Source organism: Lichenostomus cassidix, chromosome 3 (assembly GCF_008360975.1).
Source record: "Lichenostomus cassidix isolate B80296 chromosome 3, HeHo_3.0, whole genome shotgun sequence".
In the NCBI taxonomy this organism is placed as follows: Eukaryota; Metazoa; Chordata; class Aves; order Passeriformes; family Meliphagidae; genus Lichenostomus; species Lichenostomus cassidix.
The window spans coordinates 107981168-108004786 of NC_139483.1; the positions used below are offsets into that span (position 1 = coordinate 107981168).

The 23619-nt window shown below is 41.8% G+C and overlaps 2 protein-coding genes across 5 annotated transcripts; one reads left to right on the top strand and one right to left on the bottom strand.

Moving 5' to 3' along the window:
- Nucleotides 1-1002: 1002 nt before the first annotated feature.
- Nucleotides 1003-17757, bottom strand: MMUT (methylmalonyl-CoA mutase). 3 transcript variants are annotated; one of them, XM_085057074.1, is made up of 13 exons: nucleotides 17643-17757; nucleotides 15520-15899; nucleotides 14231-14598; nucleotides 13358-13515; nucleotides 12967-13138; nucleotides 11341-11589; nucleotides 10890-11001; nucleotides 9543-9658; nucleotides 8887-9002; nucleotides 5956-6087; nucleotides 3732-3879; nucleotides 3454-3621; nucleotides 1003-2180 (listed from the first exon to the last, which is right to left on the bottom strand). In XM_085057074.1, the coding sequence occupies exons 2-13, from the start codon at nucleotides 15872-15874 to the stop codon at nucleotides 2052-2054; spliced, it is 2223 nt and encodes a 740-aa protein (XP_084913200.1). In that variant the 5' UTR covers nucleotides 15875-15899; nucleotides 17643-17757; the 3' UTR covers nucleotides 1003-2051. The 3 variants fall into 3 exon arrangements, with proteins under 3 accessions (XP_084913200.1, XP_084913197.1, XP_084913198.1); XM_085057071.1 differs by lacking the exon at nucleotides 17643-17757 and adding an exon at nucleotides 17396-17528; XM_085057072.1 differs by lacking the exon at nucleotides 17643-17757 and adding an exon at nucleotides 16248-16485.
- Nucleotides 17714-22116, top strand: CENPQ (centromere protein Q). Of its 2 annotated transcripts, none has more exons than XM_085057077.1 (9): nucleotides 17714-17805; nucleotides 18790-18945; nucleotides 19251-19308; nucleotides 19443-19557; nucleotides 19713-19781; nucleotides 20326-20455; nucleotides 20666-20785; nucleotides 21048-21125; nucleotides 21698-22116. In XM_085057077.1, the coding sequence occupies exons 2-9, from the start codon at nucleotides 18793-18795 to the stop codon at nucleotides 21824-21826; spliced, it is 852 nt and encodes a 283-aa protein (XP_084913203.1). In that variant the 5' UTR covers nucleotides 17714-17805; nucleotides 18790-18792; the 3' UTR covers nucleotides 21827-22116. The 2 variants fall into 2 exon arrangements, with proteins under 2 accessions (XP_084913203.1, XP_084913204.1); XM_085057078.1 differs by having other exon boundaries at nucleotides 19254-19308.
- The last annotated feature ends 1503 nt before the right edge of the window (nucleotides 22117-23619 follow it).

Genomic DNA, 23619 nt, shown 5'->3' on the forward strand with positions numbered 1-23619 from the left:
ATTTTAATTTTATAAATTACAGCTAAAGTCAAGTGAAGGATTACAAATAGGCTTAAAGATTTCTGTGGCTCTGAGAATTCCTGTTACAGCAGTGTCTAGATTATAATAGAACAAAAAATGAGGCAGAAGCTGCAGCATAGGTTAAGGCACAAATTAATTCATAAACTGGAGTTTGGAAACAATAAGGAAATCCCCTGAAATCCTGCCCTGGAAGTGTTGCCAACTCTCATAAATATTCCACTAGATTAAACTAGCTTGATTCGTAAAAATTTATGAAAAATTCCTACATTAAGTTGGCCTTCAGGACATTATCTTGTCCTGGGTTGTCACTCATGGATGGTCCATATGGAATGAGCTCAGCCTTCTCTCCCAAGGATGATAGGGTGAAGCATCTTCTGGGAAAGTCACCTGCAACAGCCCATGGACTGGAAAATGAGAAAACAGGAAGAGAAAAAGGGGGAGCAGGAGGAAACAGTAACTGAGAGGGAAGCATGTGAGAAAAACTGAAAGTAAATATGTGGGAAGTAGAGAAGATGCAGGAGAGCTTTATGCGAGTGTGGAAAGGGACTTTTTACCATAAATGCCAACTATCACCAGTTTTTCAGCTTTAAAAACTAGCCTGATAGGAAAATGAAGGTGTATTTCAATTATCTCCTCAGAGTGCTTGCTTTAACTTGCTTATTTGCCTGGTGTTTAAAATAAAAAGTAAAAAAAATATTCCCATCTGCTGATAGCAGATCAATGACTGGAACAGTGACATCCACATAAAAAATGTAATGCAATGGGAGCTTCCGCTGTGAAAAATTTGAGAGCAGAACAGGTCCACATCCATTTGTAAATCCTTTTAAAGTGTATGTGACATGAAAACTCTGCCATTCTACAACAGAAAAATCTCTGTAGACCCCAAAGATGTTTACTGTTCATGTTTAAGTACAACACTTTAATGGCCTGATTTATTATTAACTGTTTATAGTACTTAATTTTTAAAAATCAGTCCAGGTGTTTGTGTATCAAATATGTCTGAAATTTATTTTTCATTTTTCACACTCAGTAAGAAACAAATCCAAACTTTCCCAGTAGAAACTCTACATTTTAGATGGTGTTATCTTATTTATGGTAAATTCAAAAGACAGGGTTGCCCTTGACCAAAGAACCAGAAAAGCAAGTACAGAATTATTGTCAGCGAACTAGTTGCCTTGTTTTTTGTTCTTTTTTTTCAAGTTTTGAGAAGGTAATTTAGGGTCAAATTATAACTCTAAATCCATGGAATTCCCTACCCAGCCCAGGACTGTGTTGTCAACTGTTGATCTTTTCAGAGATGGAATCAGGATGCAAGCACTCACCTCAGGACTGAGTCTGGGCACCCCGTGTTTGCAAACACCAGAGCAATCACCCCAATACAAATATTTAATCTAAAAACTCCAACAGATCAGACCCACTCATGTATTAGTTGTTTTCTTACCAAACTGAGGAAGTTTACAATGCAGACACCCAACCTGAGCAAGCCACCTTTAGCTTCCTTCTTTCCATCAAGGATAAATGGAGCTCCCTACCTGGATGATGACATACAAAGTTAGGTTAACACAACTAAAACTCTGATTTGTACTAAAATAAATTGGAATTCAATGCCTTTGCAAAAGCTTCAAGGCAGTCTCTGCCTATTAAGGGATAAGAATAACTTGACTGAATCTTGCCTGAAGACTTCTAGGTCTACTATGACTGCCAAAAAAATTCAAAACAAGTTCTCTGCATGCAAAAGAGACCAACCAAAGAGCTGCACCGTTATTTTATTTTTCAGTATATCTGGAAAAAAAACCCAAACACACTTATTTGAATTCCCTTCACTTGCTGAAGTCACAGTTCTAGAGACAAAATTTTCTTGTGGGTACCTATATAAATAATCCTCAAATAGAACAAGCGGAGAGTTTAGAACTTTCTTAGAAAGCACAAAACATGAGGCCAGGGGCAGTGGGAGCAGAGGTTTGTGGTTGGCCATCCCTTGCTGACAATCAAGTGGTCAGTGTAAGGCTGCTGTGTCTGACATTTCAGAGTCACATGGATTGCTGCCTCTTCTCCAGGCACTTCTCAATATCCTCCAACACTTGCACAGCTGCTTTTGGAATACGAGTCCCTGGACCAAACACATTGGCAACGCCAGCTTCATACAGGAAATCATAATCCTGTTGGAAAAGAGATTAAAGATCTATAGTTAACAGTGCAACAGACAATTGATAAGTGATTTATAACTGGTGTTTGCTCTGTCCTGTATGCTGGGCCTGAGGAAACAACAAGTCCCAGAGAGAAGTAGAGGAAATGGAAAAAGCTTCAAGGAAATGGGAAAAGTGTGGAAGTTAGGAGGTAAAAAGAAATGCTAAAAAATATCCATGGGAAAGGTTTTATTTCTTCAGAGTCAGACTAATGCCAATCCTTGGAAAGTATTCAAAAGTCAACTGGATGTGACTCTGGATAACCTAATCTAAATTTGACCTAACTTCTAATTTTGAAACAACTTTAAACAAGGGCTTGGAGCAGATGACCACCAGTGGTCTCTTGTAGTCTAGAGTTAATCTAATTTTATGCCTGTCCTGGAATTTCTAAAAGACTTGGAAAGCAGTTCTGTATTCTCTCTTTCTTCTAGGTATATTACACCTTTTCCAACCACAGGATAGTAGCATCCCATTGAGAGATACTGGACAGAACACAAATTGTCTCCTACAAAAATACTATGAGTTTTGTTTGTTCAGTTTGGAACTATGTAATTCCTGAATACTTACTTAACTGCCTAGAAGAGGGAGAGGCGTGGAAAAAGGGAGTAACAATAGATTTATGTGCAAAATCAATTTGAATCATTTGAGACAGAGTATGACCCTAAAAGTGATACAGATGGGCAAATTGTGGATGAGCTAAGGAAAATTTAAAGATAAAAGCACAGATCTGACTGCAAGAAAATTCAGCAAACTGTTCGACAGTTTAGGATAAAGCAGAGGGAGTGAGAGGCAATGCTGGCCTGATGATGGGGAACGCCAGCGTGAGGAGAGGCTGAACAGTGAGTAAGTCTACAGGTGATGGGACCTACCAGGGGCCTTAGTCACTGGCTGTGGCTCTTCCCAACTATTGCTGGAAGTCATAAAGTCTCTTAAGATAGGAGCCAGCCTGTACCAGTGATATGCAAGGACTGGTGATGGGAGACAAAGAGCACAAAAAACATCTCCCTCAGCCTCATCTTTTCACAACCCAGTTGTAAATTCCATCCCAGAAACACTCTAAGTTAAACCAGGGCATGGTGTAGAGACAATCAGATCTGCGGTCCCCACCCTGCAAACCTGTGCTGGCCCTGGTGACTGCACAGGAGCCTTCAGAGCTGTGACATTATAGAATAGAGGAAACAGCTACAACAGCACAGACAGAGATAAATCAGTCTCTTAGCTCGATACAAATGATGCTGCCCCGTACCTGAGGGGGGATGACTCCTCCACACATGACCAGGATGTCGGGCCGGCCCAGGGCGTTGAGCTCTTTGATGAGTTCAGGCACCAGGGTTTTGTGCCCCGCGGCGAGCGTGCTCACCCCGACACAGTGCACGTCTGCATCCACCGCCTGCTGCGCCACCTCCTTCGGGGTCTGCGTGCAAACAGGCAGTGGGACCGGGCACAGCCCCAGCCCCGGGGCTGAGCACACATTCCAGGGACAAGGGATGAATCTGGAACGCTCGGGGTGCTGCTCAGTCCTACCTGGAAGAGGGGACCGATGTCCACGTCAAAGCCGATGTCTGCGAATCCGGTAGCGATGACTTTGGCTCCTCTGTCGTGGCCATCCTGACCCATCTTGGCCACCAGGATACGAGGCCTGCGACCCTCACGGTCCATGAACTTGTTAACTCTGGTTGAAAACACACATTCTGGCAGTGTAAGTCACTGAGAATCACTAGAAGTATTTTCACACACAGAAAAGCACTTGCTGCAAGTGTGGCATAGTTTCTGTACATCAAATAAAAGCACGTTCTAAGTTATGGCTTGGCTGTGCACTCTGCACACTATGTTAATATTCATGTTATGTTAGTACTAACTCACTTCCTGTATTTATCAGCCTCAACAATAAACTATTCATTTTTTTAGAAAAAATTCCACTATTATTCTGCTTTTTAAACTGATAAAATACTGACTTCTCTGAGGGTTTAATGAGCTGAATTACAACTCACTAAAACACAATTTTTAGTTTATAATAATAATTATGACTGATTTTTTCAAAAGTATTCACACACAGATGGGTCCTGGACATCACACTGCACATCAGCATTCCATGGGGCACAAAGTTGTCTATGGAAGGATTACTGCATCTCCTATTCGGTGCACAATCTCCTATTCCACTGCTTCCCTTTTTTTGGGTAGTGGCAGTTCATATTTCTGTGTTTTGATGTAACTGTGTAACCACAGCCTCAGACACTAGATCTGTCATTCTACTGCTCATTATTCATGTACCACAAGGATCTTTATGGACTGGATGATCTTAGAGGTCTTTCCAACCTAAATGATTCTGTGACTCTATGTGTAAGAAAATCAAGACATCTTGATTTTCAAGCGATTAGTTCAGTTCACTTTCACTAAAAGCATAATTAAAAATACTTAAATTTAAATATTTAAAATAAAGGAACAGTGGTGATATTCCCCAGCACAATTACTTTCAAGTCAATCTAACCATCACCACTTCGAAGCCATCAGTAATTCCCTTTCAACAGAGGCTGAACCCTTTCACGGGTAAACCCCCACACAGCAGGGACTGATGAGCATCGATTTGTGTTACATCACCTCCCACTGCAGCAATTCAGCCTCTTTACCCCTGAGGGCATAAGCTGAGAAAAGGCACAAATAAGCAACTGTTTTCACACATACCAGCATCTTTGGATGCTTTCTCTATCGGGATATGAGTAACACCCAAGGACTGGAAGTTGTATGTGGATATCCAGACAGATTTTAGCAACAGTTTTAGCAACAGTAAGAGTGAAATTGCAGGAACAGTTTATGGGTAGATCAAAGTGAGGTTCTGTAATATGAACTGCTGGAAATATTTTAGAGATGACTACTACACAGCCTTTAAAAGAAGCAACCCAATGTACAGGGATTTTGAGAAATGGGGTAATCACTAGGTAACTCAACTAAACTATTGAGAAACAGAATATGTGAATTCTAAAACCTAGAAAAACAGGATTCCCTTTATCTTATCTAGATAAGAGGGACAAGAATCCTTTGAAGCTAGCACAGAAACTGCTGAATCATCCCATAAAGGACTGTGCATGCTCCAAAGAGAAAGATGAAAAGTGCATTGTGATGAAGACTACTGGGATATTCATCTTTGAGTTGGTCTTTGGAGTCCCCTAAAGGACACACAGCACATGCATGGCACACATGCTAATGATATTAATGACTTTGGAGAAATTATTTGTATAACCACTCCTATCCCGGGAATGTGATGAATATTCATGATTTTACCCATAATATTGTGTTGTTGGAAGTGCCCAGGGTGTGTGCGTTTGGAGGAGTGAATTCCCCCACACCCTGTGCACCAAATAAAGCAAATATCCACTTCTCTGACTTTGTCTCTGAAGTCTCTGGGCCCGCTTGGGGCGAATCAATTTCAGGAGATGTTTCTCAGCTTCTTAATCCTGTAGCTGCTTAGGCTATTTGAACAAAACCCTCAAGTCATTACTTCACCTCAGTGAATTTTGTTTGCTAGCAAATACAACTTCAATTAAGTTTTAACTGTTGTCTTACTGCACTAAATCCTTGTCATTCTACTTCCCTGCTTAGAAGCACAAGAGTGCTTTTGCAGGTCATTGTTGCTCCAGGGATGTCACCCAGGTTTGGGAAATGCTTTTTTAGGGCACAATCAGTAGCACACGAACCTCCTGGATTAAATGTGAGGCTGTTACACGTTTGGCTACCTGGGAAGAGTTCTCACCTGTTGATGGCATGAAGGATTTCATCACTCTCGCCGAACTCCTGGCGATAGGCTCCGCTCACCATGCGGTCGCTGGCTTTGTGCTCCCCAAACACCTTCTTCATGGCATCTGTTATCTCCCCCACAGTGCACCTGAGGCACAGACAAAAAACATTCACATTGTCAGGAGGCTGAAAGGAAAACAGAACACAAACATTACTGGCAATGGCAGCATCACTCTGGGACATCCATTTTTAATTCATGTTATTGATGATGAATTGGCCATTTTTGTCATTTCCCCTCCCCTGCCTTTCTGGAATTCTATTTTACTCACTGTTACTCACTGTTACTCACTGGTATCATGAGGTTTTGATTTTCAGGACACTTAAATAATCTTATTAATATTATTGCTCTCTGTAATTACTAACAAAGCATGAAAAGTAAACTGCACAAGTGCATTAGATAAGGTGACCTCCCCAAAGTTAAAAAGCAAGTTTTCAGCAGCCTTATAAACAATGTCTTTAAATACTGACTCCCTTTCAGAGTGTCAGACATCACAGATTGCAGCCCAAAACAAATATATCCCATGCACAAGCACTGAGGGCTTACTACTGGCAGTGTGGTGAAGGCCTACAGCAGCACAAAACACATCTTTTCTTCTAGAGAAAACTAAATTTAGATAAATCTTTCTCCTCCTCTTTTGCAGCAGCAGCATCTGAGTATACTTTAGTATTAAATAAAGCCCAGCGTGTGTAGAGAAGAGTTGTGGTGTGCTTCTCTGTTCTTTCTATGTAAAAGTGTGAATGAAATTTTCGTGTTACAAATGAAAAATAAATGAGGTATACTCTGGTGGCTGGGATGAAGTTGTTTTTGTGTACTGAACGAAAATGAAATACACAAGTACACTTCTTTCTTCTATAGATACTGCTTCTGAAATTTCCATGTTTTGAAAATTGTGTCCCAAATCTCTGCAACCCTTTAAATCTGAAGTTCCTAATTACTTATAGGAGTTTTGCTTTTAAACTACTCATGAGTGCTTTCCTGCTGCTTACCAAGAAACATTTTTTTTTTTTTTAAATCTCTGCCACATATGTATCCTCAGTGGAGTAGATGTCTCTGGAGCCAGCAATACAGCCTCTGTTCTTAACAGCATGACTTATCAGTCTATATTGTGTGTGACTGTCTCCCAGTGAGAGCAGCTGCAGAGCCTAAATACCAGTTTGAAGGAAGTCAATGACCATGATGTGCCTGTTAGAGCTGTCACCCTGTGTCTGCTCAGCCTCAGCTGCTGCTGATCCTCTCTGCATTTCCCCTATAAGGAGAGGCAGCAGTGTGAAATCAGGTGAGGAAGTACCTTGGGGACACAGACTGGGCAGACAAAACAGCAGCACAAGAAGCTACACTGCACTTCTGCCTTCCTTTTCCATCACTGAACTGCAGGTCTGGAGAGGGACACAAAAACAGCACTGCAGATGAGGGAGAAGAGAAGGAACTTGGCATAGCCTGTCCCATTTTCCAGTAATGAGGCTTCTCATGGGAAATGAGACAGGAGGGAGGCAGTACTGCTCTTATTCCCTGTTTAGATCTGCCTTATTGCTTGGGTTAGAATAACAAAATTAACTTTTCTACTTGTCTTTATCAGCACTGACACCTCTGTATTTGTCCATGGAGTCTTATCCACAGTTTAGCACTAAAAATTCTGTGCTACTCATTTTATTTCAAGTGAATTCTGTTACATCATGATCAAAATTCATCATTTTCCATTTAGGAGGAAAGAGGCATGTGTCCCTCCCATGCTGGTGATACTGGCCCTCTCATTAAGTACTTGTGAAGAGTGAATGTGTTAATTTTAAAATCTTTTCCCATGTTGCCCCAAACAGGAAGGCTCCCTTACAAGTTCCCAGAGCTCACAGTCCTCCTTCAAACACTCTGTATCAGATGCCACAAAAGTTCCTTTCTGTGGTCATATCCCATGTATAATTTTGGAGCAGAATTAGGTTTTCTATTTGGAACTTACAAAGTGTCGCCACTTTTACAATTAATGAAAGCAAGGTCACCAAGGAGAGAAATTAGGAGTTAACTGATCAATTTTGGTAGAGAAGATATAAACCCCTTGTAAATCTAACACTACCCTCCTGTGACCTTCCCAGTTCAAAGACAAATGTAGACATACTGCTGAAGATTCCTGATAGGATTTCTGAGGGAAAAAATGTATTTACAATACACTTATTAAATGTTCTAAGAATGGGAATAAAGGAATTTGAGACATGACAGTAAAAACAGGGCAGGACCCCATTGGTTTGCTCATATTTGGGGTATTTAGGTAATTAAGGAACAGACAGACAAGATCTATTCTAGAGACTGATGCTGACCTTGAAACAGGAAGGAAAACAGCCTCAAAAGCACCTTGGGTGAAAAAAGAAACTGTTTCTCTGGACTCTAAGGATGTCTCACACTGTTCAAGAACATCTTTTACATCTTTGCCTGACTAAGCAAACTGATTTCTCCTTCAGCCAAAAAATGTTTTCACACCAATCTGTGGTGCAAGGAAAGATGAAGCAACAGAGCATGATAAGACTGTGAATATCCATTTTCACATCTCAGACAAGCTTTTTGACCCAGGGAACAGCTAGGTGACAGAGAAACCCAGTTACACCCTGAAACTGGTAAGAATATGAGTTGTAAAGAGCAGAATGTGTATGAACAGCTTCATTTCATATGAGATTTTTTTTATATCTGTTGTGTTCCTCGTGAGAAATCAAAGCCTTAAGCTGTAAAATGTAATAACAGTGTATCTTCCAATGTGAAACTGCAGCCATCATTGACTTCCACCTCTAAAGAAAATCCCCAAAACTCCAACCTCGCTGACACCACACCCAAGAACAGTTAAAAGGGGAAAATGAACCATGAATTTTTAAGCAAGAATTGGCTGTTCACCCCCACCACCAGTACCTGGCACGTGCTGCTTCCACTGCCAGACCAAGTAAGTTGCCTTCCCCGGTGGCAGCACACTGTGTGAGAGCATCCAGGCACTGCTGGGCTGCTGCTTGGTCTCTAGTGGCCTTCACCTAAAGTGCAGAGAGAGACACTGACTTCAAACCAACCACAAAGTGAAATGGAAAATCGAGTGTGGGAGACTGTCTAATTTCAAATACTCATTCTGGAGGTGTGGGATTGTCAGTACACATTCCATATTTTAATAAGATAGGAGTCAAAAGGCATCTTGGACCTTAAACATATAGAAGTCCATAACATAACTCTAAACCAATTTTATCTACATTTTTACTGATTATGAAAGTGGATGTTGGTTTCTGGTTCTGTAACCCTCGGCAGCACTTGACAAGAGTCACCAAACCAACAGTTTGAGTGATTAAGCAATGTTAGAGGCTTTTGGAGCAGAACATTGCATAGCTGGTTTATATCTTATTTCAGAACATGTAAAGCTCCCAGTTTTCAAGGGCTGGACATACAGATATATATTCTAGCTTCTCCACTAATGACCAGAGTGGACTCTCAGAAATTTGAAAGTCAAACCTATGGCAAGCTGCCTTTACTCAAGCTCTGTCTGCAATTACAAGAAGCTTCATTTTTAAGAAGTTTGTTCCCACCTTGTTGATCTTCTCGATCTGCTTGGCACGGACTGCAGAGTTATCAATGGCCAGAACTTCCACTGCCTCCTCCTTCTCTAGCTGGTGCTTGTTCACTCCAACAATTACTTCAGCCCCTATTTCCAGTGGAAACACCACAAACTCAGAACACATTTGCAAACTACTGTGAAAAGACACAACGTTAACAGGACAAGAAGATTTTGAGCATTATTATGCAGTGCTTTGCTTTATAACCATATACATTTCAAATACATAAAAACTGCTCTTATAGAAAGGATGTAAATCTGTATTTTCCAGATTTTATGATGAGAGATGATTGGATGCATGAACCTTCAACTCAGTGAATATTGCACCAGCAAAAAAAAATTGAAATAGAACAATATGTATCTTACAAACTGATTTAGTAGTGAGTCCCTAATAAACACTGGCTATTTTTCTCTTTTTAAACTTACATAAATGTATCTTACAAAATTAAGCAGAAGCGCTGGTCACCTGCAGTGCTCTGCATTTACATAGCTAATTTAACACATAAATAAGAAAGTAAAGTTCCTACCTAAAACTACTCCATGTGAATAAAAATTAATTTATCATGTTGGAAAACTGCATTTTAGCTTTCAGTCAGTATGGACTTATCAACTACTTTTATGTGCAGTGCCTGATAACCTTAATATACTCTTTGAAGCAACATGAAGTAATTTACCTTGGGAGAGTAAACACAGAACTTTTATTGTTTATAATTAAGACCTGCTTCAAATTTGTCCTCCATACAAAGAAATGGATATAACTTCTTTCATGTTTGAGTTATCCCTAGTTTCTGTTCGTGCATTACTACTGGAATGCAGACTACAAAAGGTGGAATAGAGTTTTAAGCAGACATGTATAAATACTTCCACAAATACTTACTCTATGAGTACATATACATATATATAGCAAACAAGGAGCTGTATCATCCCTGATATGATCTGACCATTCAGGAAAAACGGGCAGTTCTCCAAAAAACACAGGAATTTGGCCAGATGTGGTGAGTATCGCCCTCTGGTGGCATTTCTGCTTCTAAACTCAGGAATCTCAGTTTAAAGCTCCTATCAGAATCAAGCGATTCACTATTGAAGGCTCCAAACACACCTTTAAAATGGTGTTTCTACTGCTTTGCCTAATCTAATCTTGTACATGTCAAGGAAGACTTTTCACACTAGTTCTGTATTTCGTACATGCTGCCTCTTTCCAGGAGCCTTCACTGACATAAAACTATCACCATAAAAAACCACAATGAACATGTGTGTAAAAAACCTTTATACTGAAGTATTTTATTGGCAATTTTCCCTTCTTTCATCTCCCTGCCCCTACCAGAATCAATCCTGGCTTGTCTCCGGGCTGCACACTCTTCAATCCGAAGTTTGGGGATCCCCTCAGCAACAGCTTTGGCCATTCCACCCATTTCTTCTATCTCCTCAATAAGCTGAGAAATGAAGAGGATTGAGAAGGTGAGTAGTAGCAAGGTTTAAAAAATGAGCTTTGCACTTGTGCTACCACCCAAATTTTTATTGAACCTTTTTTATGCAATCTTGTGCTCTAAACTGTTTTTTGTAAAGTTTATTTATAGTTAAACCTTTTTATCCAATCCTGTGCTCTAATCTGTTTTTTAAAAAAGTTTATTTTTTTAAAAAGAAATCACTGATGCATAAGTGTAAAATAATTCCTTGTTTAGAAGTTACCAAATTATCAAAAAGTCCCTTAGAAGACATTTCTCAAAACTCCCCTCTCAAAAATTTCCTCAGAGAAGGTTTTGCAAACTGACCTTTAAAGCAGCTTCATAGACATCGTTGGTGAGGCACTCCATGAGGTAAGATCCCCCCCAGGGATCTGCCACTTTGGGAATTCCTGATTCCTCCTGGATTATGATCTGTGTGTTGCGGGCAATGCGAGCACTCTTCACTGTGGGCAGCCCCAAGGCTTCATCGTAGGAATTTGTGTGCAGAGATTGTGTCCCTCCAAACACTGCAGCCATGGCTTCGATGGTGGTGCGGATGACGTTGTTGAAGGGATCCTGGAAGGAAAATGGGAGCTCTGAAGCTCAGTGGTTCTGCCATGGGGTGAGGCAGGTTAGTCACACACACTACTGCAAGGAGAGAAATGCAAGATTCCCCACTGAAACACTGTAATCAGAAAAAAACCCCACATTAAACTGATTTATCATTTGTTGGTATCTTAACAAAGAGATTAATCCATAAAGAAAGACAACATTATCAGTGTGTGAGTGAACTGGTCACAATAATAAATCACAGCCTCATTTATATTTAGTGGTGTTTCAAAGAACTTAGTGACTCCAAATCAGAGAGGATGAACAGGTAGGCTTGATGCCCTCCATCCTCAGAATCCAGAACTCCTGGAGCAATGAACAGCACACGTGTCAGTAAAATTACTGCTCAAGATGTGTTTTGGAGCTAAGTGTGCTTAAAAATTTTCATTAATGACAGCATCAGATAAAGTAATTACAGAAAATTGTGATTTGGATAGGTAAGAACCAAATCATAATTTATGGGCAGATACCTATCTAAAGGCATGCTAAGGGAAAATATATTTGTTCTCTGAAGCATTTAAGGAGAAAATACTGGACACTGAGGAGCTATATTAAGATAAACAAAAATGTTTAAACACAGAAAAAGAGGTAGGAATTAGCCAGAAATATATTTGCACTGGACACTGGAAAACAGTTGAATATAGTTTTGGTAATAGTAATATTTTTGCACTCACAATACTTTTAACTAGAGGACCCACAAGGGTCACTGTTCAGAAAATTCCATTGTTTTACTGTGTTGTTGTAATGTAAGTAAACATTACATTTACTTCGGGGAAAATAAAAAGAATAAAACCAAGGCACAGAACTCGAATAACAGTGATTGCAATCACAACCTAAAAATAACTCCTACTGCCTGACTTTAATTGAGAAGCAGGCCTTGCTATCAGAGCTCTGGAACCAGCTCTGACCTTCTGTTGGAAACTCTATGCACTCCAAGGATTTATTTTCTTGCTGTAATGTAACTGAACAGGCAGAGCAGAGACTGCACCCAGTTTCAAAGGAGCAGATGAGCTGTAAGCATTACTTCTCTCTTTAGCAGTGAGCATCAAGGGCATGAATGACTCCCTTGGCTGCTCAAATGAATTCTCAAGCCAGTGATCCTGAGAAAAAGTGCCTCTGCTTGTTGACTCAGCTGCATTCTGAAAGGATAACTCACAGCACAAATCCAAGAGTGAGCTTCATCCTCTGAGTACTGAATTAACATAAAGGTGTATCCTGTGTTGTATGTGCATTTGTCAGACTGATGGGACAGCTGCTGCACCTTTGTGAATATCACCAGCAGTCCTCTTTAAGACCATGAGAACACCTTTAAGTGAGGAAGTTGGTAAGAGACCAATTTTTAACCTGCTCAGTGAGTGACCATCCTGAAGTTTGACAATGAGCTCTCAGCAGAAGAGATTTGGGATCCTTGGGCTTAAACATTTTCTCAATCAAGTGAGCCCACAGCCGCCTCCCAGCTCTCATCTTTGCTATTTCCATATAGAAGTTCATGCCAATTCCCCAGAAGAAGGAGAGTCTGTAATAAGAGCACATGAACAGAATATAACATTAAACCTTTCCAATAGCTCTGGATCAGTAATGGAGAAGCCCTACAGGAAGGTCTCTGATAAAAGTCATTTAACAGATGATGGGTATGTTCCTATTACTTGTGTGTGTAAAATACTGAATTTGATCTTAAACTCCATAGAGGTTTTACCAAAAGTGAGTTTTATATTTGCAAATTTCTTGAGCTCACCTTGGTGCAAATTCATCAATAGTGAGGCCAGCTTTAAGCCCAGTTCTACAGTACTCCAAGCCATCAGCTATGGTATAAGCTAATTCCAGGATGGTGTCAGCTCCTGCCTCTTGCATGTGATACCCGCTGATGGAAATGGAATTAAATTTTGGCATATGCTGAAAAAAAAGAAAAGAAAACAGGGTATAACAGCAGAAGGGGAGATTGAGTAATTCATAGAATAACAGAACTGTTTGGGTTGGAAAGGAGTTAAAGGTTATCTAGTTTCAACTCCCTGCCGTGGGCAGGGACATCTTCCACTAGCCCAAGTTGCTCAAAGTGCCATCCAGCCTGGCCTTGAACACTTCCAGGGATGGAGCAGCCACAGTTTCTCTGGGAAACCTGTGTCAGGGCCTCACCACCTTCATAGGGAAAAATTTACACTTAACATTTAATCTAAATCTCACCTCTTTTAGTTTGAAACTATCCCCCGTTGTCACTATCTGCCAGTGTAAAAAGTTGCTCTCAATCTCTTTTATAAATCCCCCTTAAGTACTGAAAGGCTACAATGAGGTGTCCCTGGAGCCTTTTCTTCTCCAGGCTGAACACCCCCAGCTCTCTCAGCCTGTCTCCAGAGAAGAGGTGCTCCAGCCCGTTCTTTGAGTTCCTTTCAGACTGCAAATACAACCCATCTCCACAAAGTGATGTTTGCAGATCTGGTCTGACTTCAAATTTATATTGTAAGTGATGTTGGATTTTAACTTCTCCTGCTGGGCCTTTCCACAACCACATTACTCCATGACAAGTCTTCACATCTTTTCTTTGTTCTCCAAAGTGCCTCATAAACAGTTAACTCAACCTAATAACAGAAGTAAAACATTTAAACAGGAATACCTTTGAGGTGTACTCGAAGATGTCAGCAATGACTCGCATGGATGGTTCTGGGGGGAAAATGTAGGTATTTCTGACCATGAACTCCTTCAGGATGTCATTTTGGATTGTCCCTGTCAGTTTGGCCTGAGGCACTCCCTGCTCTTCTCCAGTTACAATGAATGCAGCCAGCACAGGAATGACTGCCCCGTTCATTGTCATGGAAACAGACATTTTCTCCAAAGGAATTCCATCAAAAAGGATTTTGGTGTCTTCTACTGTGTCAATGGCAACTCCAGCCATTCCAACATCTCCTCGAACTCGGGGATTGTCTGAATCATAACCACGGTGGGTGGCTAAATCAAAAGCAACAGACAACCCCTGCTGGCCAGCTGCATGAAAAAGAAAGAAAAACCCCAAAAAACATAGTCAGAAATGTTGAACAGACTTGCATTAGGATGGGATCCAAATTTATTAACTTTATTTTACATGATTGAGTTTTGGAAGGCAAACTAATTTTTGATGTTAAATTCGGTTCCCTCCCCAGACCTGTCCAAGGTCTAGTAATCTTAAACTTTAAATGAAAAAGCTTTTAACTGAGGGAAAAAAAACCCAAAAGAGTAGTCTTTACTGTGCTTAAAAAATTGCTGAATAAGAGGTCATCCACAAGTTATAAATGTGCATAGACAGACAGTGTAAGAGGTTATACTCAGAAACTCAGCTTAGCTTAGTTGGGAACAGAAGTGCCATAAACTGTCATGTTACCTCCCCTTTATCAAAAATTAAACACACATAGACTGTTCCCTGGCTCTACTGACACGTTGTTATTTGTAAATCTGCAGTAAGAGAAAATTATTCATATAAAGCAGGGAACAGAACAGCCAGCGCTCTTGTTGCTGCAACCTGAAAGCAGAACCCAAGACTCTGCTGTCCCCAGGCATTCACCCTCTGACCAGTGACTGGGCTGTGCTACCAGCTAATCCCAGTTACCACTTCTCCTTCAGCTTCATGATGTCATCTGCTTGGACCCTGGAATGGAGCCAAATTATATATATATATTAAGGTGCAATAACTAAAACCAGCATTTAACACATTCATTTTCCCTAGCAAAGTGAAGCAAAGGGAAATGGAAAACCACTTCTTGGTTCCAGAAGTGATCCAATTTCCCAGTAATAAAGACTATGCTAGTGGGAAGATCTTATCAGAAACCCAAACTCACAAGGCAGAATAACCACATTTGCCATGTAACTGACTGAATCCACGTTCCCCATTGCTTCACAAGGCAGCGTTGTCTCCCAGCCCAGCTGCCCTACCTTTGATGTTGTCCTTGTAGAACTTGTTGCTCTCCTCCACTGTACTGAACCCAGCATACTGGCGGATGGTCCATGGCCTGTAGGTGTACATGGTGGGGTAGGGCCCTCGAGTGAAAGGCTTCACCCCTGGCAGCTCCTCAGGGAAGTCCTCTGTGTCCCTTTTGGAGTACAAAGGCTTGATGTCGATCCCCTCCGGGGTGCGCCAGATTAAATCCTTTGGATTCTTCCCTTTCAGCTGCTTCTGAGCCAGGGCAGCCCACTCGGGGTGCAGCGGCTGCCTGTGCAGGGAGCGCCAGGCCAGCAGTGTGCAGCGGCACGGCCGCAGCCGCAGGACAGCATCCCCGGCCCTCAGCATGGCTCTGCTCTCAGTGTGGGGCGAGCTGGACAGAATAAAAACATGTATTTTGCATTATCATAGACATCTGACATAGGAGAAGTGAGGATGGAAAGGTCAAGCAGTTTGCTAAAACCGAAACAATCACTCAGGAGAAAAGCTAAGTGCGTTTATTCACTTACTGATTTGACAGACAGTCCTTCCTCTTGTCTTTCAACCAAAAACAGGGCTCAGGAAAACATTTTCCTCTAACCAAGGAAAACATTCCCCCAACTTATCTACATCCATATCTGAGATGTGTAACTTATTGCAGTCCCTCAGCATCACCATCATTAATCAGTCACTGAAAAGCCAAAGTGAGGCATGAAGATGGCATGTGCAGCTACCCTCTCACCTTCACATCTCTCTCATCTACAAATTCCTTAATGTCTGAGAGGGATGCTTTTCCAGGGATGGGGCAGCTGCAGCTTCTCTGGGCAATCTGTGCCAGTGCCTCATCACCCTCACAAGGAAGGATTTCTTCCCAGTATCCAACATCAAGGAGGCACTCTGCAGGAAATGGGCTGTCAGAGAATTGCTGATATAATCATACACTTTGGAAAAGGTGGCTTGGGCAGGATGGAAACCAGAGATAGGCTGAAAGAGAAAGGAGAAAAATAATGTGGTATGTGAGAACACAGGAATACAGTCTGCAGAGCTTGCCCCACCATACATGAGACTGATGGGGGAGATAACTTGAACCTTCCCTGTGAGGGTGGTGAGGCCCTGGCACAGGTTGCCCAGAGAAGCTGTGGCTGCCCCTGGATCCCTGGAAGTGTTCAAGGCCAGGTTGGACAGGGCTTGGAGCAACCTGGGATAGTGGAAGGTGTCCCTGCCCATGACAGGGGATGGAACAAGATGATCTTTAAGGTCCATTCCAATCCAAGCCAGTCTGTGAGCCCAGTAACTCCTAAAAGCTGTAAGCTCCTTTGCTTCTGCTCTCCATATGCTATCCTTGCACTTCCTTACAAAAACAAAACCTTTACTGCTTGGCTCCAAGGGTCAGTCATCTCCTCACTGCCTCATCTCTTTCACAATTCCCAAGAAACATGCATTTCCCTGACACCTTTATGGGAAATCCTGCATAAAACCGGACAGCACCTGTATCACTATTTGTCTCCTCTCGAGGCTGAACAGCCCCAGCTCCCTCAGCCTTTCCTCATCAGGGTGTTGCTCCAGTCCCTTCATCATCTTTGTCACCCTCCGCTGGACCTGCTCCAGGAGCTCCACGTCTCTCTTGTCCGGAGGAGCCCAGAACTGCACACAGCACTCCAGATGTGCCTCAGCAGGGCTGAGCAGAGCGGCAGGATCACCTTCCTGCTGACAATGCTATTCCTACCACACGCAGGGATAATTCCTGCCCCGGCGCTGGACGCTGCATTACCCTTGTTCAGTTTCAGGCAGTTCTTCCCTGCCCATCTCTCCGTCCCCACGCGATTCCCCAGCCCCGCACCCCGAGCGAACCCCAGGGCCGCCCTGTCACCCTGTCACCCCTGTCCGCACCTCTCCCTGCTCAGCACCCTCAGCCGGACACGACCGCTCCGCTCCCCGCGCCGGGACAGCGCCCCGCCAGCGCCCGCCCCCAACACGCCCCTCCGGCGGCCAATGGGGCTGGGGGGCCGGGCCGGCGGCTGGGCTGGGGGATCGGGACAACGACAGGGACAGGGCTGGGGGCTCCGGCCGTGGCCAGGGGCATGGGGAGGGATCGGGACAGGGATCAGGATCAGGTCAGGGATCGATCCCCAGTTACCTGCCGCCAGCCCCTCGGTCAGCGCGCGGTCCTCACGCACGCGCGGTGGGCGGTAGCGGCGTTGCGCGTGCGCCGCGGGAAGCGCGGGTTTGTTTGGTAACGTCCCGGCGGGCTGAGGCCGGGCTGGCGGCAGCGCTGAGGGAGGGGAGGCAGCGCCGGGAAGGTGAGGCGTGGGGCAGGATGAGCCAGAGGGAGAGGAAGGGTTTTATGGAGGTGTTATCCGCGATGCTGTTCGGCAGCGGCGGGGGAGTGGGCGTTTAGGGATGTGTAGTGGTGTGGGTGGGAAGGACTACAGCTCCCAGCGTGCACTGCGAGGGAGGGGGTGAGTGCTTTAGGCGGCGGTGGGGAGCGATGCATGCCGGGAGTTGTAGTCCATGCTTCATTTGCTCTCCTCTTCGAAAGCTGTCTTGAAACATCGGTAGTTTTGGAAGAGGGGAAAGCCAGGGCGTATTTACCTGGTTTGGGGCTTATTTAGCTGGTGTGGAGCTTGTTTAGCTGGCATTTGATTTATTTACCTATTATAGGCCTTACCCGGCCGGGGCTTTTTGTCTGGTGTCAATTGCGAGAGTCGCCTGGAGAGAAGTGCCAGGACCCGAGTGAGGGAAAAAGTGTCCTGAGGGGATGAGGGAAAAGCTGAATATATCTGAATGTGGTGCTTTAGGGACTAGAAGAGTGGTGGGGTTTGTGGCTACTCCCTTCTCTGTGACTGCTTTTCCTTTTGTCTCTATAGCCAGTAAGAAAAGAAGCTGTGGGTTTTAGCTGCGGCAGGGAGCACTGTGCTTAGGTGGTAAGGTAAAGAGTTCTGCTAATTGGATAATTGCACTGAACGTTAGAAAGATAAATCATAGAATGGTTTGGGTTGGAAGGGACCTTAAAATAATCTCTTTCCAACCCCCTGCCATGGGCACGGATATCTTTCAAATGGGAATGCTTTTTTAGTGGTCCTGCATTTTGCTGAACTTACAGGATTTAGGCTCTAAGTTAGCAAACATACAAACGTTTAGTCTAATTTAGGCTCATTTGGGGCTTATTGGGTTGAGCCTAATTTCCATAATTTTGCTTTTTAGAATATGGTTTGTACTGAGTGGGTTCTAATTGCTGGATTTTAATTTTGTCTTTGTTTCCTCCTGTTCCCGTTGGTTTACAGATAATGAAACCTCGCCAGGCATCTTCCAGTAAAATGGGGAAACAGACTGGTGGGAGATCAACAAAAAGTCCTTTTAAATCGCAAAATCAACAAGGGCCTTCCAGCAAAAAAAAGAAAGCAGATGAACAAGGAAGAAAACGAGGTCAAAAAAGACAGGTATTCTTTATTTTGGCTCAAGAAAAGTAGAAAAGTAACCAAAGGCAGGAGATGGGGGGAAGAGGTATTATTTCCCTTTCTTTAAATTGGAATTTTTAGAAAATAATTCTTTAACTAAACATAGATCTCTTGAGGAAATGCCCAATGTGAAGAGCTCTTCTGAGCAGCTTTCAATAAAGCTTTTTATTTTGTGGTCAAAGACTTCTATCAGGCACTGACATAGTGGGTTCATAGCAGTAGATGAATGGTTGCACAGCAGAGGATGTTTCAAAATTGCCACATTTGCTGTATATTTTGCTCTTCAGCAGGTCCCTCAGACAGTCAGAAGGGAAGCTAAGGAACTGAAGGACTATTGCCCTGCAGGTAGGGTCCTGTTCTTTTCTGTTAAATCTGAACTGTTTTACACCTTTGACTCCAATTTGACTGGGCTGAATCTCAAAGCTGTCTATCCAGGTTTGACGAGTCATACCTTTCCCTTTTTTTCTTTGTGGTAACAGGAGAAAATGGGTCTTCAAAAAAGGTGAAGCTGTCCAGTGCTACAGTAGGATCTTGGCAGCCTCTCTCAGAGAACAGTAGGCTGTTCCTGGAAAATGTAGTGGATTCAGTAGTACTGTAAGTGCCAAATATCCTGGTGGTTCTTCTTTGTTTCCACAAGGAATAAAGTAAAAATCATAGTATTACTGGAACTGGAAAGTCAATGTGGTTTTTGATCTGTTCTGTGTGCTTGCAGGCTTTGTGATGGAATTCTGCCTTTATTTTCTTTCCAGATCTGTTTTGTCCCAACAGAGGGAGAGAAAAGATGATGTTCAGAAGCACCTCAATGTACTGAAAGAAAGGTAAAAAAATATAAATTTTAAAAAAAAGAGGGAGAGAAGAGATTTCTTTTACCCAGTTGTTTTGTACCACACTTTGAGGGCAAGCTAAGACTCTTCCTCTGACATAAAGCTATATATTGTGTTTTGTAAAAGCATTTCCAGGTTTTACTACAATGATCATTGTTTGGAAGCAGTTAAAATGCTGATTTTAGAACTTAATTTGAAAAGAAGAAGGATCAGAACTAGTAAAAAATTACGAAAAAATTAATGTCAGTTTATAGTCAGGGAGCGTAGAGGCCAATGGAACATAAACCATACAAAGTCAATGCAATAGCAAACATGAGAATATTGGGATTTCTTGTTCCTGGTTCCTTCCTTCAACACCTACTCCACATAATTTTGGAAAACAATTCAAGACAGTTTTTCTTTCTCTCTGCAGCTTTTTACTTCACTGGCAGCAATTAAATTTAAAACTAAACTGAGATTAGTTTTTTTTCCCCATAATTTTCTTCTTGCTTTGCAAAGAACCCCAAACAAGTCATGCTTTCCTTTTCCTATAATTAAGGGTGCTGAGAAGTTTCAAGACTTTAAAGGTGCCTCCAGGAAAGCTTGGCAACGTGAAGAATATCCTGAGCCTTCAAATGGCAGAGAAACAAATGCTTGAGTCAAATGAGGAGTCTTTGGTACAACTGCAGGTATGAAAAGCAAGGAAGGGAAGAAATTACCAGACTGCTGGCTGGGCCTGTGCTGTTGTGGAGTGTCCAATGTTCATTGTTATCACCCACCTTTGCTGCAAAGCTGTGTCTCTTTTTGGATGTTTTTTCAGTGACTCAGTGTGTTCTGTGGGAAAGAATCACCATCTCTAAAGTAAATTTTGTTCTTGTTTTGTCTCTGTTTTGTCTTAGGAAGAAATAACTGATGCAGAGCGATCAGCGGAACGCATTGAGGAAAGTGTACAGCAGCTGCAGTACAAAATCCAGCAGCTCAAGAACCAGCTAGAAGAAGATGAAAAAGAAGCCAGGAAGGTATTTCTTATAAATACATCTGTGTTCCTATAAACTAGAGGAATGGGCTAACTTCCAGAGCTGTCCCAAACAAACTGTTTCTCAGGGAGTGTCATTTAGGGAAGGCCTCATTTCCCTTTGGGAATGAATCTTCCTAATCTTTCCAACTTCAGTTGAAGAATTAAGAAATTTGGTTTCAGAAGTGGGATAGTGACAGGAAATGAAAATTTCCTACTTGTGTGCCTGATATTTTGATTTTTGAATTGTTTTTTCTTCTTTCTAGGTATTCCAGGAAAATGGCAGTGGAGCACTTCACCTCCCAAAACTCCCCAAGCGCAGTTTGCAGGCACCCACTTTGCAGGTGAGTATGGAACGTATATTTATATTTTCAGAGACACTTTGGTTATGAGGATGATGGCAACAGAACCTGCTTTTATCACTTAATCTCCACCAGAGGTGGCAATATTGTAGATGCGTAAAATCTGAATAGTCTTCCGTTTTTTTTTTTTGTTTTGTTTTCATTAAGAACTGTCTGCTTATGTTTTAAAACCAGAACAAAACCCTAGAAACTGTCCCTGTCCCTGGAAGTGTTCAAGGTCAGGTTGGATGGGTCTCCGAGCAACCTGGTCAAGTGGAAGGTGTTCATGCCCATGGCAAGGGGTTGGAACAAGCTAATTTTTAAGGTCCCTTCCAACTCAAGCCATTCTGTGATTTTTACAATTTAAGGCATCACATGTCTTTTCCTAGAAACCCTATGGCCCTAGGGAACTTGTGATTTCTGAAATATAACTGCTGAAGAATGAGCAGACTCATTCTGTGACTTTGAATCTTTTTTGTTTTAGCTGTAGCTGGGCTGGGCTGCATGAAAGTGAAATTCCTGTCATACTTGACAAAAGCTGCCTTTTTGTTATCTCTTATTCTTTCCTTCTTCAGGAGGAAATTTTGAAAGTAAAGAATCAGAAGGGCCTTTTAAAGGATATGAATGCTATTCAGCAGTCTGCTGACTTGAAGAACTTGTTAACCCTAATTGAAAAGACCTATGAGAAGGTGGATTTGCTTTGAGAAGCCAAAATATGTGGAGTCTCCATGCTGAGCTTGGAAAGTGCTTTCTTTCTAATGACCTTCCTGTTGTGACTGCTGAATTTATATTAAAATATTTTCTGTTAATACTAGTATAAAAATCTGTGGATACACTCTGAGACTCAAGTGATTTAAGTCATCTGTCAAGGTTTTCTAGGGTTTTTTTTGACCTGTGATGACTTCTTATGATGATATATCCTGTCTTAGGAGAAGGAGGGAAATGGATCCTGAGTTATTTGGGTGTTTTTACAGAATAAACCATTGTATTTGCACTTCTGTATCTCTATCTGTAAATCACTGATTGCACTATGTCTTACCAAAGTAGCTTTTATTTGTGAGTTTAATCTTCATTAAATATGAAACAGGTAGTAAAATAAGCTTATCTAATACTCAGCTGTAAATCCCCTGTTCAACTTTCTTACTGTTTTTTAATTAAAAAAAACAAGACACATTTAATCCAGATGCTTTTGGGGGAAGTATATAAAAACATTGTGGAGAAAACCTCTAATCTCAGAGCTGCGTACTCACCTTCTATTTCTTTACTTATCAAATACTCTTCATCTTCAGAGGATGAAAGTTAAGTAACAAATCTATTTTCCTATCCACTTTTATAATGGAAAAATAGAAATAAATCTTCCTTAAAAGATTCCGTTATTATAAAGTACTTTCTCAGATCAAATTACTTGCTGGAAGACACCAGTGCTCTTTACACCAACTTGCCCCAAAAGCACTTATTCTGTTTACAAGCTGCTGGTACTCTTAATGAGGCAAGAGCTAATTATCTCTTTTTCATGGGGGTTTGAAAGCCTGTCTGTAGTTAGAATAATGGAATATCTCAAGTTGGAAGGAACCTGTAAGGATCTCTGAGTTCAACTCTCAACTCTTCACAGGATTCCCTAAAACATGTAAAATCAGGAAAACCAAACTAAGTATCTGCTTTATACTGAATCACATGAAAAGGAATGTAATTATTTAGAAATATTTCTCAAATTTGTGATCACTTGGCAAGGGATGCATTTACTGACAACCATTACCCTGAAGTAATTTAGTCCAGAGTATGGGCTAAAATTTTTCCTGCTTGCCAGGAAAATGTTAAATAAAGATATACTCCTTTGCTTTCATTAAGAGTGATTTTAGTGTGTGGGTTTTGAACTTCCTGAACCACACAGATACTTTTTTTTTTTTTCTTAAATGTTTATTTTCAAAAGAAAGTGTGAAGAAGAGCAGTGAGTAGGAGTCAGATACAGCTTTCACCCAAGGAAGTTGAAGTAGCTTTAACTGAAGAAGGAGCTTCTGCATTACAAGGCTGGAGAGTTATAGAAGCAAGCCATAAGTACTTTAATTTACTTTTTTTTTCCCCAACACTCTGTGATTTTTGAGAGGCTGGCTGTGGATGTTATGCCTTTGGGGTTGTCATGCGCACATAAACAGGGCAACATGAACCAGGGAACATAAATCCTGATGTTTAGGAGGTGGTCTTAGCTCAACTACTGTTGGACAGAGTTGCAGAATGATCAGATTGTGGGTTTTGATGAGATTTGAGGCCTCTTCCAGAAGGTTCATTGTGTATGTGGAGCTGTGACCTTGTGTTATTAGACCATGGAGCATCTGAAACTTCAATTTCACAATTGAAATTGGCTTTAAGCAGGTAAGACATTTTCCATGTGTGGATGCTTTATTTGCCGAGTTTATCCATTCAAAGAATACTTGGGAAAATCTTAATGACCCTCTGTATTCAGGTCAACTTGGCTTAAGGTTTTTTTTGAGAATTGATC